This window comes from Etheostoma cragini, chromosome 8 (genome assembly GCF_013103735.1).
Source record: "Etheostoma cragini isolate CJK2018 chromosome 8, CSU_Ecrag_1.0, whole genome shotgun sequence".
NCBI lineage: Eukaryota > Metazoa > Chordata > Actinopteri > Perciformes > Percidae > Etheostoma > Etheostoma cragini.
In genome coordinates, this window is record NC_048414.1 from 10,859,678 (window position 1) to 10,878,031 (window position 18,354).

Sequence of the window (18,354 nt, forward strand, 5' to 3'; positions counted from 1 at the left end):
CTGTGAAGTGTCCTTGGGTTTTATGAAAGGCGCTAAACAAATAAAAGTTATTTTACAAATTATTAATATTGGAGTTAAATAACCAACCTAGCGATATAGGCGATTGATACATTACACCATCACATGCAACAATATTCCCACACAAATGAAAAGAATCTTGATTGAGGAGTAAGCTTTTACCTTGGTACTTACAGTACATTTAAACTAAAAAATACAAAACCTCTATTTTGGTATTTTTCAACTATTGTGCTGCTACTTTAACGCAACTAAAGACATTCAGAAAGTTCTCCACCGTGATTTGATTATTCTCAAATAACTAAACTGATATGGTTCAGTGGTACCCAGGGAACCCAAGAAACACATGACAATGTTTTTGCCCCAGCTGAAAGTCAAACTGAGGGTCGAGCTAACAAAAAAATGAGCCAGGCGTAATGTAGTAACGCTGCAGAATGAGCAGATCTCCATTTGTTCAGAAACACATTCTACACCTCTGTGGGGAAGATAAAGTCTATTAAATAAGTTTTCCTTCCTTTGCATGGCATCAGGTTTAATTCAATCACCCAAAAATCTATTAATTTAAGTCACCTGTGGACAAAAAGGCTATGTATGCATAACAAACAAATTTTGAGAACTTTCAAAACATGCTTTTATTTATTTTCATAATTTTTACATTTCAGAAATGAGAAACACTTGACACATCTACATTAATACAATGCTAAAACATTGCACAACCAGATGACTAAATTCATCCTTTATAGACAAGATGAAAAAATTCTGAACCATGGTTTTAAAGATAAGAATATACTGTAATGCAGTAGCATTTCAGTCATTCAACACACAGTAGCACCAGTATACATGCTGCTGACAAAAGCCAATGTATACTTACACTTGTGAGGCATGTATTTGGGAGAAGTATCTTGGCATGTATCTTTTAATTAAATAGTTTGTCTCACAGAATTTAAAGTGTGCATAATGTTGAGGTTTAACTAAGTGCAAAATTTCTCCACTTTGTCCTTTGGTATGTGCATAATCTAGGTGTAATCCACCAGATGAGCTTCAATGCAGATATAGAAAACAAACTTGCACATGAGGCACCTGATGACGTGTCAAATAAAGAAGAAAACAAAAACTATTGCAAGGATTGCAAAAGGCAGACACCATTAGAAGATTAAAAACAGGCTTGCGGAAACAATGTTTCTCAGTTTAGGCTTCATCAAAGGGAATGGTTAAGCTTTACTACCCCTTAGCTTTGCTCCTTGGTCGAGTTCTGCTGAAGACAGGACGGTGCAAAAGGAATAGCATCTGGCTGTTTCATCTCACCCACGGGCAAGGTACAAGAAGAGGGGTTTATGGTAAGCAAGGTGCAAGTAAAAAAAGCCAAAACCACAGTGCTTGTGGGGTCGGACCGTGCTTTCACAAATTATTCAGTTCCATTAGAGTCTGGTCCAGCATCTGGTGCATATCGAGGTTCTCTTCTTTGGCTTGTGACAGTTTCTCTGTTAGAACATTAAATGGAGAAGTTTTAATCTCACACAAGCGAGCAAAAGGGAGTCAGTTGGTTAGCTTGCGTTAATAATCAAGCTGGCTACATCACTCAGGTCTACAGGTCTAAACCTACACTTCACAGATAAAACACATTGAGTAAACAAGCTCATGCAAACAGCTTACAGTGGCATTCTAAAAACCTACATAAAAAAAAATATTGTATACTATAATACTAGGTCGTAGGACTATATAATTATGTATTTGAGTTAATCCCTGATTTTCACTATATTTTAATTACATTTCAACACACAGCAACACAGATTTCAAGCAGTGCAGGCATTGTACTGTACGTGGACAATACAAACAGAGTAACTTTGGATCTTGCTCTAGATCAGATTGTCATACACAGATTTAACAAAACCAAACGTAACACATAAAACATTCACACAATTTAGTTCTCATTCAGGGCCAGGCGTAGTTCATTAGTAAGAAGGCGTTTTTTCTGAAGTTGCTGGTGGAGGCGATCTTTGCAGTCAGAAAGCAAGTTAAAAACAGAGAGAGGACAGGGAATCAGAGGAAAATAGGGAAAGAGAAAATGCCTGTTGACACCAACCTTCTCTAGAACAGATCACCAGTGACTTATTTCTATATATATTTTTTTTAAACAAACTGAAAGTATCTGAGTAGCCTTCAAATAACACGATCAAACTGTTTTTGGATGTTTTTGAGAGAGGGTTTAAGAGATCCACTCCTTAAATTTTTTTCTGCAGCAGGTAAAGCAAAGCAGGGCAGTGTGAAGAGTGAAAACAGAGGATGAGCAGATTTAACTCAGAACAGGTCAAAACTTAAAATAACATATTTAAAACTGGATAGTGTGGGGAAAAAATGGAATAGAAAAAGAATGAATACTAAACTCTATTTGACATTGTGGTCATAACATTCTCTATTGAGTGCGCATTATGAAATGTTTAGGTCGGCTGGCCAACATAAGAACTGGATAAACTTCTACTGAGAATCAACCAATGTGTAGCCTCAAGTTGGTCTAACATTTTTAAGAGTTTTAAGGATGTGGCTCAACTAATGCTCCGCAGTCCCATTTGAATCATGTCTCAAAACACACAACACCATAACATGGCTCACTTCTGCTTATCTTTCTGTGTCTGAATTTATGGAAAGGACTTTAATAAAAAAGACTCAGAATGTGTGATTGTGTTGTATTTATTCAAATATATGACAGGACACTGTGTATCATACAAAGCCCATGTCTCATAATCACGGATCCATCCAATTCTTCCAGCAACCCGATGAGCCTTAACAAATCTGACATACTATTCTGTATTCCATGTTATACCCTTCACTCTACTTTACCACCATCTTCCCGGTAACAATCCAAAACTAATTCTCTACAATTCTCAGATCTTTCCAATCAGCTCCTTCTGTCACAGTACTAAATGTTGAAAAGTGCTTGCATGCATCAGGCTCAAATGCAGAGAGAGAAGACAACTTGGCTCAGCTTTCACTCAAGTACCTGTAGTTGTTCTAGGTTTCTGTACTCATGGCACTACTGGGATATCCCTTATATCTCAGCTTCACAGAACAATATTTGAAGAAAATATACAAACAAGAACCAAGGAAAGCAGGGTAAAGCTCAACTAATGGTTTGTTGAGATGCAGAAACAAAATGAAAAAGAACAGAACGTAAAATCAAGGCTTTCTGGTTTTATTAGAGCCACTTGAAAATAAATTAATTTAAAAGAAAAAAGGACAGAGTAAAGAGATACAGCTTACATAGAAGGAAGGACGTTTATTTTTTACACAATGCAGAAAGATTCTAGGATTCTGTACAAGTGATGGGATGCAATTAACTTTTGACATGAGGATGGAACATGAGGAGGAAAGGAAAGCAAAGACAAAAAGGGGTGGGAAAATTGAGAGAGAGGGCTGGAGAGAGCCGACAGATGCCGCTCAGCCGGCAGGAGGCGTCTTTGATGAGGTGTAAAATATTTATCTGTGTGGGAGAGAAGAAGTACAGTGAACCGGGGGGTTGTTGTGGGACCTATGGGAATTTGAGATGTGCACCACAATGCACCAGCAGCACAGGAGTCACGGCACGACACTACAAAACCACAATGGCAACGCATTGTGAGGTAGCACACGCTTACAAACACAAACTAGAGGTTGGACCAACTCCTCCATAGACTACATGGAGACCTTTCTGCTAAAACAGGAGGAGCGGCACTGGACCCGACTGATGCGGTGCGCTTTGTCAATCTCCCACAGAATGGCCAAATATTAAAGGAACAACACTAATTTAGCAAAACTGGGGGCTCAACCACAGTGATGCTAAACTGTGACAGTTAACCTTTAATTGGTGCAAGAACAGAACAAAAGGAGGGATTTCACAAACACACAGAGGGCCTCTCTTCTGTACAGAAGTAGACCATGTTAGTAGAAGAGGAAACTACTCAAACTCATATCCATGAGTTAATATCAGGTTCACTGAAATGCTTTTGTAATACAGTTAGCATTTCAAGAGACAACTTGCATGCATTGCTTAGGATGTCAAAATAGGATGTGAAAAAATCTATGTGAAATTTATATAAAACTTAAAAAATGCATAGACTGACAAACTCATTGTCAATGCATTACATTACTTCGGTCCAATTAACAGCGTTCTAAAACATAGATGATACTGATACAAAGGGCATTCAGTATGATCGTAACCACACTAATGAAGAAGTGTGAAGGGGGACACCACTTAGAGTGAGTTGTAATTATTGCAAGTGGACTGTAATTACACGATTGCACAATGTCTGTTTTAAGACATTAAAGTTCTATATTTAAAAAAAAAACTGCAGCATAACCATGTTAAGTTTAGGAACAGATACAAGAGTTGTATCTAGTTATGGTGGCTATAAGGAAAAATAAGGGAGAAGATTACAACGAGGTAGCTGGTGTACAGGGGAGAGGGGTGCAGGGGAAGCACAGGTGACGGCAGAACAAGCAGGTGCAGCAAGTAGAAAATTACATGGAAGTCATGTCGTTGAGGGCGTGGTCCAGCTCCTCGCTGATGGCCTTGTACTTCAGTTTCTGGGCATACAATTCATCTATTGGTGGGCCAGGGGTGCAGGGGAGGGAGGGGGCGAAGGTGAAGGACCACATGGCAAAAAGGTGAAGGGTGAAGCATCCAGAAAATTGAAAAGAGAGGGAGAGAGAGAGAGAGAGAGAGAGAGAAAGAGAGAAAGACAGGAAAAGATGACAGAAAAATATTGAAAACAGGGGAAAAAGAGGAAAACAAAGTTACACCAGAAAATGATAGAATGGAAGTGCAGCAAAAGTCAGGGAAAATCCCACAGCGCCATGAAGAAATGGACCGCATATTTCACTCTCAGCCCTTAGCTCTCACTACAACTCCTTGAACACTAAGTCAACATTGAGAAATTATATCTCTGGTAAACATCAAAGCCATTCTTTCCTACCTTGAAGCCTACAAACAAATCAAAAGAAAGTCCAAGAAGAAAAAAACCTAATGACATTAAGAGGGACACACAAATAGAGCACAAGAGAAAAGATTTTAAAACAAATCATACCTTCCAAGTCATCGATGGTCTTCTCAAGCTTGGCTACTGATCTCTCAGCAAACTCAGCACGAGTCTCAGCCTGTGTTCCAGAGACAGATTTATGAGTTACTCCAACACTCAAAGTGTAATACAGCACCTGGGACTTCTTTAATGTATCCAGGACTCAGCCAGCAACTCCAGATAAGGCCTTGTGAAACTTTACCTCCTTCAGCTTGTCAGTGAGGACCTTGATCTCCTCCTCGTATTTGTCCTCCTTCTGTGAGTACTGTGGGACAAAAACAATGATAGGTGTCAAACATTTAGGCATGGAGTCGAAATCGAAATGCCCTAGTGCATTCAAACACATTTTAATACGTTTTTACAGATTTGGATTATGAAATAAAACTTAAGTGAAGACATTCGCACTTCCCCGGCTCTTCTGCTCCCCAGCTCTCAGTCTAACAGGGAGCTGAGGAGTTTGACAGCATGCAGTAGGCCAGAAGGTCGCACTTACCTTCTCAGCCTGGGCCTCCAGTGACTTCAGGTTGTTGGTCACAGTTTTCAGCTCTTCCTCAAGCTCAGAGCATTTGCTGGTGTTTTAGATGAGGGGATAAAGTTGCAAAGAAGAAGAAGAAGAAGAAGAAGAAGAAGAAGAAGAAGAAGAAGAAGAAGAAGAAAAAGAAGAAGATGAAGAAGAACAAGAACAAGAAGAAGAAGCGGTGGAGATAAAGGGGAGAAGCGAGGATAGACAGAACCAGAGGTGGACACAAAACAGGTAGAAGGAAAGTAAGAAAGAGGGGGAGAGGAAACAAGATAAATAAGAACTACAGGGATTTAACAAGGGGGTAACCCTTAAGTTACCTTAAAAGTGCCTTAACAGAGCAGGATTGTGAGAATAGCAATGGGAATTTTGTGACCACACACAGAGCAGTGGGTTGCAATGGTATCACTAGTTTTGGAAAATGGTGTATTAAACTATCATGCTTCTCTTAAATATGAGGTGTTATTTTTGCACAGTCTCTGCAATGTTAGAGGCGTGAAAGAGTCTAACATGCCCAGAATAAAAGAGGATAAAAGAGGAGAAGAACAAGCACAGCCAGCACAACAGAGGGTTCACTCAGCGGCATAAAGAAGAGCAAGGAAGAAGAGCCACTCATTAAAGATATAAGTGTTAGTCTTTTTGTTTGTAGTACCTGTGTGACTGAGGAGTTTAGTGATTTCATGCTCTGCTCCAAAACCCTCAGTTCCTCCTCTGCTCTCCGAGCCCGTCTGTTAGTGGGTGTGGCGTACGTGTGAAAGCCAAAACCATTCAAACCATGAAGAGCATGCAAATAATCAGCACATACAATAAGAACACGGGACACACTGTTAAAATGGATACAAGTCGGATACTTTGTGTATTAGTGCTCCAACTGTTAAAATGTCAGTGCACGTGCAAGTGTAAGTGCAGATTAAGTGAATGTAAAGGTGAAACGTCGTACCCTTCTGACAGCTCAGCACGCTCCTCTGTACGCTCCAGGTCACCCTCAATGATGACCAGCTTACGGGCCACCTTTAGGTGCAGCACAACAAAGTGTTACAACACAACAAAAACGTAATGACTGTGACACAGCTAAGACGTGGTTTAGGGTTTCTTTTCCTCAAAGTGAAAGTGTCCCACTCTAATATGAATAAACTACACTTGTAAAAACTTTAGTTTAATCCCCCCCCACATTTAGCATTCACAAGCACGTATCAAAAGGTTTATACCACTCTATAAAGTGGTTGTAACCAGACATTAGAACAGTTTAAGGATTTATTATTGTACATTTGTCAACAGTTATAACTTCTTCAATGAAAACAAATTTATGATGGAGGACCCTTTATTTAAGTAAAAGTACTAATGTCACTCAGTAAAGTAAATACTACATTCCACGTAAACTTCCTGCATTGAAAATGTTACTTAGGTAGAAGTGCATAAATAGTACAATCAGGAAAATGTATGTAAAGTATCAAAAGTAAAAGTACCTAATAGTATGTCAACTGATTTTTCTGAAAAATAACTAATCGATTAATCAACTACTTGTTTCAGCTCTAATTGTATACATTGTATGTAGCAAGTAAAATAAAATGGGTATACTAAAGTAAAGTGCAAGTGACTTAAATTCAGTACAGTACTTCAATAAATGTACCTAGTTAAATTTCACCCCAGAATACTACTGTGTTTTACTATGTGGTCATTCATTTTATGTTTGTACACCAGGCTCCAATTATATCCACTTTGGAGTTATAGCTGTTAACAAATACAGTATTTATTTATGTGCTTACAACTATAGTATACTATGTTATAAACAATTTGTAATTATTTTTATATGCTATGACAAAGTAATACATTTTTCTTATACTTTAAAAAAAGAATTAAGAACCATGTGAATGGTGATTTTGAATTGAAACTTTGTCATAATTTGGATATATCTCGGAAATCAAGCTATTATCTGAACTGTAACAAGTATGCTACAGAAATTCTGATTACAGTAATTTAGCAACTGGGTGATGATGTTGCAGAAGTATTTTGCGATGGCTGCCAGTGGCTGAAAAACTTGCCTCCTCATATTTGCGGTCAGCCTCCTCAGCGATGTGCTTGGCCTCTTTGAGCTGGATCTCCTGCAGCTCCATCTTCTCTTCATCCTTCATGGCCCTGTTCTCAATGACCTTCATGCCTCTGTGTAAGGGAACAGTCAAGGGGTGTTAGAAATCAGGAGCTGAGACCTGACAGTCTTACTGAAGACACACATGTCTAGTGCACAGTAGTATTAGCTGTTAAACATACTTATTGTACTTCTATGGTGAATGGCTAATTGTTTGCTGACATGAAATAAAATACAGAATGTTGGGGTCTTAGGAGACAACTGCACTATCTGACACAGCTAGTGTGTCAGTATACTGTCTGATATCCCGCTCTGCAGCACAGACGCTCTGCTTGTAACCCCATCCAAAGGGATAGAAACACAGCCCTGCCACCGTGGTCTCGGCAGCGCGAGCGATTTGGCAAAGATTAGGGGACTGAGTCCACGCCGCTCACAAGAACCCACCTCTCGCTCTCATCAGCAGCCTTCTCAGCCTCCTCCAGCTTGGTCAGGGCAGTGGCCAGACGCTCCTGAGCACGATCCAACTCCTCCTCAACCAGCTGGATACGTCTGTTGAGGGAAGCGACATCTGCCTCAGCCTACGGAAAGAAGAGGAGCATGTCAGGAGAAAACGTGGAGGTTGACATCTTAAACAAGCAATGTGGAAATCACACGAGTGCACACGTACACGTCAGCCCAAAGAATTGACAGTGGATGGTAAATTAGATTTTTGTTGTTGTTGGAGGAAGGGGTTTAGGGTTCAAAAGTGTTTCTTTATGCCACCTGTTGGGAATGAAAACCCTACCAGGAGTCTTGCCTGTGCTCCTCATTGTCTATGTATAATGATTAAAATGTCCCAAGCTCACAGAAGGTTGAATACCCCTGTCTCATTACAAGGCCCCTGAGAGAACATTAACAAGGCTCAAGCCAAAGAGGGATAATTAAACTGTGATGGACTGATTACATGGTACACCCACAGAGGAGACTCCCTAGATAGTTCACAAATGTAGTAGACATATAAGTGTAATTTATCTTCTCACATTTGCAATTGGTTAAATCACATGTTATCTTTGAAAAACATTAACTATGAACAGGGACTGGATAAAGAGCAGACTTTCTATGATTACTCAAACCTGTTGCTACTTCTGCTTTGTGTGTTCAGCAGGTATGAAACCTGCACTGTCCTGAAAATGCACAGTGAAAAAAGGCTGCAAATACCACAAGTTTGACTGTTTCCCCTGCACTTAAATGTGCAGTGGTGGACCAAAGTGCATGTGAGGTTGTAAAACAACAAGGAAGTTGCTAATAACAACCTATAAACTGAAGCGAGGCTTTCAACCTGATTTCAATTACAGCAGGCTTGATTAACATTAAATAGAAAGCACCAGCTTGAGATAGGCTCAGACCGCTTTAATCCCCTGCAGAAAGATTTATTTCCAGTCTAGATAATTGCCGCTATATTCACACGGAGGGGAAATCGCTCTTTTTTTTGTAGCTGTGAAAAACCTATATCCTTATAAGGGCAAGTCAAAGAGCATTAAGCGCACAGTGCGGACTGGCACCTTAAATGTTGCCACAGTTTAGTTGCAACTTCCTTCCTGATTGCTGAAGATCATTTATTCAAACGTTTAACTTGCGGCTGTTGCTGCGCACAATCGAATAAACGGAAGTTACTGGAAAGCAGTTTGAACAGGACCGTTAACAGCAAAGTGCATCAAAAGAGATGCAAGTGAAACACAGTAGGGATATGAGGCAACATCTATCCAGTGTGCTGCGTTTATTTAACTGCTTTGACTTGGGCATCGGCGGCCTAACGCTACCAATTAGAAACGCTTAGCCGGGAGCAGCCGGCTGTAAAGCCCCAGTAGAGGGACTCTGAGGTGGCCCTGCAGGGACCGACGCATGTAAAACTCAGTTTGCAGCACTGTGGTGCATCAAGAGAAATCCCCCAATCACACTGTTCAGCTGAACACTGAGATCGGGCATTCAGCTGAACACATATACAAAGTAAAAGGCTACAAGAGGAGGATGTGTAATTTCGCGTTTGATAAGCAGCTCCTTTCTGGCTGCACGCGCGGTAAAACATGCTTACTTGTTCCCTGGTTTTCCTCTCCGCGTGCAACTCCTTCTGTAATCTCTCGACTCTCTCTTCAGCACCGTCTGCCTGATCTTGCAAAGATTTGATCTTTCGTTTGACTGCATCAAGCGATGTAGCTCCTGCCATTGTTTACTGCACAACTATAGCCTCTCTATATAAAAAAAGACTGCACTATGAGCTGCAGCAAAATTTCCGAAAAATTGTCAAGGAGCGAGATGACGTCCTTGATTGTGCTAAAAGCTGCGTGAAGACAGGCATTGCAGAGTGCGCGAGCTTTCTAGAGACGCACTCTGCTATGCCTGTCATTTGTCCAGGAAGTAGGTAGGCCACCACTGCTGATTTCAAAATATAGGCTACCTTCTTTTTTTTGTATTATGGGTGCTTGTACAAAGCCTCACACTTTGATATCTGCTATATTGCCCCATAAAATAATAAAAATGTGAAATGTAATTGTTGAAAGTAACAATGCCTCTTTAATGACAAGAAAACACTTAGTTAATACCATGGAGGTCAATACACTGCAATGATCACGCTTGTAGCGATCTAACAAAGCCACAGCGCCCTCTGCGGGTCAACTGTGAGCAGTACACATGGCAGTATAAATACTTCTTCAGACTACAGGGCATTCAATAAGTCTTCACTGAATACAGCAATTACATACTACGTCTTAGACATTTCAAATATCACAGGAAAATCCTCCAAGTAAACGAAATGGCAAAAAACAAGGCCATAAAACACTAAATAGCCTAGTAGTTAAAACTACTTTGAAAACGACACTTGAACCTCACTATAGAAATATTAATACTTAAAAAACTACAGCAGTATATAAGCCTATAGGTAATACAATACAGCATCAAGTGTGACAGGCTAAACTCACTAGACTAAAAAGTAGTCCACTAGGGCCTTACACGGAGGAATCCAATTAAAGGATTATTACAACAGGTTATCCTGGAGGCCATACTACACATTGATTCGCCTGATTGACTCTTTGCACGTGAACCCGACTGGCACCAACTCGATCCTTTACGGGATAGTTGGTCGTGGATTATTTTTAACAGGACGTAAAGTGAAGGCTATTTTCTACCTAGAAGGTCGCGACCTTTAAAATGCCAGCTTCTAAATTATTATAGGTCTAGCTATTTATCCAAAAGGCAACATATTTTAAAATGATCTTTTATTTAAGTTGTCCGTAGATCATGACCTGTTGTGTTTTTTTGTTTGTTTTGTTTAATTAGCTTCCCGGGCCGTTTTGATGGGAAACACTGTTTTTCTCCTGTGTTAAGCAAAGAGCGCAGCCCGCACATGTGAGCTCGATCCTGACCATATAAAGCAGTGGGCTATATTTATCCAGGCGCTTGCTCTCTGCGCTTTAAGGAAGACTGCTCATTACTGTTCCCTCTTACTCCCTCAGCCAGAATTATTAGACTGGACACACCTAGACCTAAAACCACCACGTGATCATACAGCATGGGCTATCAATGTTATGAGTTAAAATATGGATTCATTTGATTTAAAAAATAAATGAGTGTTTCAGTTAAACAGCCAATCTGACTTTCTTTGGGCAGACTTGTAAGTGATCAGTGAACATAAAGCGACAGTTCAACAGTAATTGGACAGTTGATCAAATAAGGAGGTAAGTAAATTTGGACTTTGACGGTCAAGTTTGAATGACCGCTAAGGGGGAACTGTGTTTCTTTGTAGTGTTGAACTGTCGCTTGCCACACAGTGACGAGAGAATGAAGGTGTGAAGAAGCGTGGTGAATGGTGCCATTGTGAACCCCTTCCCTACTCACATCGGCGGCTTTCTTCTCAGCCAGCTCAAGTTTCTCCTGGGCGTCTTTAAGAGCCTCGGAGTACTTGTCCAACTCATCCTCAGTTCCCTTCAGCTTCTTCTGCAGAGCTACCAAATCGTCCTCAAGCTGAGTTGAGGTTCAGTGCCCAGACAGTTTCAGAGGTGATCAGCGAGGAGTTGCGTGAACGCGCAAAGGCGCAATAGCGCGCACAGAAATGCACACACATCGTGACAGGACAGGACAGGAGAGGACAGGACAGGGGAAAGAGAGAAGAAAAGTTAGGGAAACTCATGCACGTCAGAAGCAGGTACCTTGGTGGCGACCTCATCAGCGGTCAGCAGCTTTTCCTCAGCAGTCTGGAACTCCTCAACCACTTTATCTCTTTCGTCTTCAGTAACACGTAATTTCTTTTCCAACTCTCTTATATCGTCCTCTAACTATGCATGCATATAAAAACATCATACAGTTATACAGATGAAATAAACATGCAATTATTACATGTATAAATGATACAATATATTGCATTATTATTATTATTATTATTATTATTATTATTATTATTATTGAACATTGTCAAACATTATTTCTCTCTTATTCATACTTTCTAAATTATCAACAATTTTCTAGGCTACATTTACATCACCAAAATAGAAATGATGATTTATAACATCCCAAAAATCAAGAAGGATGGGTTATTCTTAACTTAATCCTTAATTGGGATTATCCATGAATGTAATTAATCCGTAGTAAGGAGGCGATCCATTTAAAGAGCAGCATATTTACACTGCTACTGGTATTCCTGCTGTTTCTATGGATCTTTGGGAATTTTTTTTTAAATCAGCCGACCTGTTTGCTTCTGTCCTCTGCTGCCTTCTTGTCTCCCTCAGCCTGCTCAGCTCTGTCCAAGGCATTCTCCTTGTCGAGCTTGAGCATCTGCATCTTCTTCTTGATGGCATCCATGGCTGCTTATTTCTGTTAGGCACCACCAAACGTCTGAATGAAAACCAAGAAGAGAGTGGGAGAGCGGCTAGAGCGTCTGTGCCTAACTGAACACTAAGCTGGAGTGCAGGCTCTGCCTGAATGTGCCCTGTCAAATATGTTCTTTCAAGGGGGGCGACTGGATTCCTTTGGACATCCAATACTTTTTTGGAGGGGGCGTATGTGGGTCCCCGGGCGTTTTTTAAGGCTCTGCTCTGCGATTCGTTGCTCCCAAACTTTTGACTTTTGATACGCCTTTATATGGGGTGTGATAGACAAGCAGGCAGCTCCCACGGAAAGGCTTCCTATTGGTGATGTTACTGAAGCCATTTAATGCATGGAGAAGATGCAGAAGAAGCTTACTGGATGAGCACATCATTCAATGTCTGCACAGCACCTTGTTTTACCATTGTGGTAACACATTTCAAAGCAGCTTGTGATGATTGTCTCTTTATTGAATTTATTTTGAGTTTGTAGTTTGACTAAAATCTGGGACACGTTTGCTTTTCAAATAAATGGTCTTCAGAGTGACATTGTTCTCCTGTTAATCTGTGTCTCATTTTGTCCTGTAACAGGCTGGGAGTGGGACCACAGGCAGCTGCAATAACAGTTTGACCAGGATTTTGACTTGCAGCCACTGGTGTCTGTGTGAGTGTGTGTTTGTGTGGGTAGGTGAGTGTAAGTTCCTCTGGGAAAAATTATAGTAGCTCAAGGCAAGTGAGCTGTTTGAGAGGAGATACCTTCGATAAGCCCAGCAAGCCCTAGATGCATTGTTCACAGTCTGGGGGGCTCAAAACAGGAAAGTGTTTACCTGATAATGTATCCGATATCCTCCCTGTGAACTGTTGATGTGCTATGGGACTGTGGCAGCACAGTCTCCAAGCAGCATGGGTTTTATACCTCAATTACAGCAACTGAGCCACTGATTGACTTGGTATTTGAGACATGTTAAACGCTTTATAATACACTAAATAATATTAAGATTACATGCAATACATTAGTAGCTTCAAATATGTAAGGAAATAAATGTGTAAAATTATATTCTAAACAATTACTTACATTTTGTTATTACAATGCTTGAATTATAAGTAAATTATTTGATCCAATAGATCTTTTAAAAACATTAATGTACTAAGCTACTGAAATGCTAAAACACAAATGTGGTGGCTGAGACATACCAAGGGTCCTTCAGTCTTCCCAAGGATCCTTGAGGATATTTTTAGGATTGCCTTCTTTTTCTTGCACCTGCCTTCGTCTGTAATATGGATCTACTCTGTGCCAAGAGTCAAAGGTCCAATGCTACTAGATATGTCCTCTAAAATAATCCATGTCTTTCTCAGGCTTTGGTCCATTTTACAGATATTTGTTGCTATATACCTGGCAGACTTTCAGTGGTTAAATATGACCAATATCCGGAACTAGTTTCTAATCATATTGCTTGTGGTAATTCAGGCACCAGCCGTGTCTTAGACTTTGATTGACAGGCTCAGTAATAGAAAATATTTGAACAATCTTGGGGCCGACCTATGTTCTAATAGACTGGCATTTTGTATAATTGTGTTTGGCAGTGAAAAATACTGGTCACAACCCTTATTTCTGCCTGCTTTTCTCTTGCTCTAGATTAGTCTGAGGTAATACATGTGGTTTCAGAATGTCTGGAAAAAGTATTTTTCAATTTCATAATATGCATATGAGTACAAATAATATAAAACCAATGACTGTACAAAGCTTGGAGTTTGCTGCTACACAGAAGCGGCTCTGAATTATCTGAGATACTGCATTGCTTAACTGAATTAAGTAATGGGCTTTAAGTAATGTTTATTGTGTGCATTATTGTTCATCATGTGCTTCAAACATGTACATTTTACATATCAAATATGCTGTATTAAACATTTAGTTGTATGCTAAATATTTTGTTAATACTTTGTGAATACAGTAGGCTATTTTACGTATTCGTCATTTTAATCAGGAGAGGCTTTGTTGCAGATATGCAAAGATTTATTATACATATGTATGATATGAAATGTACTATCTTTGGAGATTAGGCTCCATCGTTATGAAATTATATTTTTTAAAGGGGTATAAAGCCAAAAGATAATCCTTCGTTGGAGTCTGGACACTGATGGCGGTGTGAGGAGCCTGAAGACCAAACCGAGGAGCTGCCAGAGGACGACCCAGGAGCCGTGCATGATGAAGACCGCAAGAGCAAGAAGAGGAGGAGGGTTGTCCTCTTGGCCTGAAATGACAACTGAGCAGCAGAGAGAGACAGGTTTAAAACAGGGATGCTTCTGATTGGTTAAAATGATCAAAGTGAACGCTTCTAACAGCTGTTCAGTTTAGAAGAGAGAGAAAAGTTTAGAAGTCTTCCTAAAAGAATGTACGCTGTGCTCTTCACTTAAAATATTTAGAATGACTTGTCTTCATCAGGTTCTTACTGTTGACAGTAAAGCACTGGTTTTATTTTGATTTGCAATTTGATCTTAATTATTTGAAACAGCCTTTTCATTTAATGGCTTCAAGGGAGGGTTGTGATGGCACACTAGATTTGTGGTATTCTGGGAATGAAAATAAGCTTCATTATAATATTTCCTTTAACTTATTGGAAAAGTAAAAAAAAGCCTAGAGCCCAATATGCTTGTTATGATTAAAGTAGTTACAAATCTTTCCTTCTGTCCAGACGTTATTGAAAAGCTACTGCTTTTTGTGTTACATTGTAAAATGATGGGCACTTACACATTAATAAGGACATAAAGCATAGTTTTCTTTTTTGAATATGAGAACAGCAATATCAAAGTTTTTATATATTTAAGACTATAATATTTTCATGGCTGCTGAAGTAAAAATAAATTTCCACGTATACAATTTTGTGCTCTTTGAAAAAGAATCTGCTTCTCAAGGCCTCTAAAGCCTCATACCAGAACAAAACATCGGAACAACATGTAAGCCTATGTCTGCCATTGACATGTATGTTTTGAAGCATTTGAATTGGTACTGTAACAGGAAAACTCTCTTAAGTAATAGTGAACTTACTCAAATGAACAACATGAATTATGAACAGATACATCTTAGTGACTCCACTCTTGCTATACAAATCTTTGCCAAAAGCCACATTAGTGAACAATGTCTTGCCTTTAGAGGGCTCTGTCTGTGTTGTGATTGCATGAGCTCATTTAAAAAGCCAAGCTTCTTTGCAACATTCATCCTCAGAGGCGGCAAAGAGCTGAGAGGATGTAGTCTGAATAAGCAGTTCCTTTACTCACAACGTAAGGTAGCCTTTATAAAAACAGACTTGCAATTAACAACAGTTGCCCATTTTCGGGACAGATCTGACATTCTCTGACTTGTTGGAATCCTGATTGCCTCTGTACCCTGCTTCAGTCGTCTACACGGGGTGACAGCTGAGTCAAACAGGTGCAGCAATAAGCAGAATTCATATTAACAGTCACTACTCTATCATTATCTTTAATTTCCTACCTAAGATTTTTAATGGCAATCATGGTTATAAAAAATGTTGTTAAATCTTTTTGCAGCCACATGAGCATTTATAGCAATAAAATGACAAAACGAAAATGTAAAGGGGCAAAAAAGGTGGATAGACATGGTGTCAAATGACCAAATTTCACAAAGACATTTAGGAAATTGACAACTGAGACCTTAGAACCCTCATCTATCAGACTTTCAGCTCCATCACTTTGTAGTCTTGAGATGGAAGTGCAGTTTGTCATCTTGCCAGTGTAGGTGACACAGTAGCATTAATGCTAATACTGTAACACTGTATTAGTTAATCTGTTAGGCTTACAGTGACAACCCGCTATGCACATGGAATGTCCGGTCGTCCTCAGTCGCCGCTCAGGGAGGAGCTTGGCTGTTGTTCCGGAAATCATGTTTGAATAAGAAGATCCTCGAGAGAGACATTAAAGTTTTCTCATGGCTAAAATGTGACTGCTTTAGAAAAAGTTTGTCTATGCCTCTGCTGAGGCCCAGTCAAAATGCCTGTCAGCTGCAAAAATGGCAGATTTTACTGGGGAACCAAAGTTATGTCATTAAATGTGACACTATAGTATTCTGACATGTGTGCGGTTTGTCTAATAATTGCATTTGAAACAAAACGGCAAGGGAATATTGAGGATAGCTGTCCCTCAATGTTGAGTGCACAGCCACCGAGTGAAACTCTGAGAAGCACAGTGTTGGCAGGCTCCCTGTCAAATACCATCTGAAGATTTCTGCAGACCTCGTCTAGATATATATATAGAGAGAGAACTCTTTGGCTCTTCCAGACTGTACCCCTGGGATTAGACAACTCCATGCAGGGGCATAATCATTTAGCATAGCAAAACCGGAGAGAGGGGGTGCAACCCAACCTGTAACCTAAGCCAAGCCCATGGCCTACTGCCTCAGGGTTAGTCACCGTGATGTCCCTCTGACATACTGTATTCTGGTAGTTGTAAGACTCAAACTGGTCTATTAGAAAGCACAGGTGGACATCTAACCGTAAGCATCACACAGAGCCTGCCACAGTATTCTTCTTGATTGGTAGTTACAATAGGGATGTGACACTTTGACTCACACATTTCTAAGTGGTGGTAAATATGTCAATGAGAGTGTAAATCAAACAATAGTGTACCTCATTCAGTTGTAATTCTAATACACTTTTTGTTCAGTTAACAGGACCTAAGAGTGTAGTATAAGCTGCTTCAAATTCACAATTTTAACCACGCCTATGTCGAGGGCCAATTATTTGAGTCAAATTCCAGAGTATGAAGTTCAAATATTTCAGCTGCAGGTGCTCCATTAAAGATGGGTAGCATTCTTCTCGTGCCAGGTTTTGGCCACAGTACCATTTGCTGTTGTTAAAAGAAAGGATCTGTCATCTCTCTGACTTTAAAGACCTGCAACACATACAGACCAGGACAGGGGCACCCACGTTTTAATCTTATATTCTTCTAAAGAAATCCCTGTGATTTGACAGATGCATTGGTTAAAGTTGAGATTAAGATGTAATTTTCCAAGTTTGCCTCTGTGACACTATGCAAACAGATACACCGTATTGATGAAAACAAGCTGAGCTGTAAAAACACCAAAAGATTTCAAGCACTGCAAACACAAATGTGGGTAGAAGTCATAATGGCGGAATATTTGTGGCATTGGCAAGGCTCCTTCCAGACTGTTTGTTTGTGTTCCCCTCTACAGATGGGCACACACACACACACACACACACACACACACACACACACACAGAGGCAAGAATGTCAGCCATATCTGATGCTGCTCAGTCAGCTCAGACTAAAAGAGGGGAGCATTTGGGGAGAACTGTCACGATTCATTTTAGACTCATATGGGATGCCATGCTAGAATACTAGTGTAACATGAAAAAGGCCAGACATGTCATAGCTTGAATACCGGAACAGAGAAACAGGAGGAACAGAGAAGTCAATCTACATGACATTCTGCACTACAAATCTGCCTTCAATTTGGGAAAACAACACTTTCTCACTGTTGTGTTTATTTGTACACAGTAAAGGGCAAGAGGGGAAATGGGGGGTAAATGATTGTTTACAGGCAGCTTGAACTTCTCCCAGTTCCAGATAAAAGATTCCTTCCACAGCATCATTTGTTGAGTTGAGTCCTCAGAAATTCTTACTTCAGGGATCAGAGGCCGTTGAAAGATCTTTCTAAATTGTTAACTAAAATGCTCAGTGTGCTCTGCTTCTTGTTTGTTGATATCCTCTTACGCAGTAGGATAATTGTTCCTTGCTCTTTTGTATCTCAGTCAACAGCTGCCCAGCATCTTGTTGATAGCCCTGTTTAAATATTTGCCTTCCATCTTTTGCCCC

The 18,354-nt window shown here is 40.0% G+C and overlaps 1 protein-coding gene and 1 long non-coding RNA gene across 15 annotated transcripts; both read right to left on the reverse strand.

The window, feature by feature from the left end:
* Positions 1–736: 736 nt before the first annotated feature.
* On the reverse strand, positions 737–12,660 carry tpm1 (tropomyosin 1 (alpha)). 14 transcript variants are annotated; one of them, XM_034878479.1, is made up of 10 exons: positions 12,389–12,654; positions 11,854–11,979; positions 11,543–11,668; positions 8,117–8,250; positions 7,629–7,746; positions 6,527–6,597; positions 5,560–5,635; positions 5,269–5,331; positions 5,076–5,145; positions 737–1,496 (listed from the first exon to the last, which is right to left on the reverse strand). In XM_034878479.1, exons 1-10 carry the CDS (start codon positions 12,500–12,502, stop codon positions 1,414–1,416), a joined length of 981 nt encoding a protein of 326 aa, XP_034734370.1. In that variant the 5' UTR covers positions 12,503–12,654; the 3' UTR covers positions 737–1,413. The 14 variants fall into 14 exon arrangements, with proteins under 14 accessions (XP_034734370.1, XP_034734357.1, XP_034734363.1 ...); XM_034878465.1 differs by lacking the exons at positions 737–1,496; positions 11,854–11,979 and adding exons at positions 3,185–3,493; positions 4,514–4,592 and having other exon boundaries at positions 12,389–12,660; XM_034878467.1 differs by lacking the exons at positions 737–1,496; positions 5,560–5,635; positions 11,854–11,979 and adding exons at positions 3,185–3,493; positions 4,514–4,592; positions 6,239–6,314 and having other exon boundaries at positions 12,389–12,660.
* LOC117948714 lies at positions 3,999–4,507 on the reverse strand. Its single transcript, XR_004657539.1, has 2 exons — positions 4,368–4,507; positions 3,999–4,337 (listed from the first exon to the last, which is right to left on the reverse strand). It is a non-coding gene; the product is annotated as an uncharacterized LOC117948714 (long non-coding RNA).
* Positions 12,661–18,354: the final 5,694 nt, after the last annotated feature.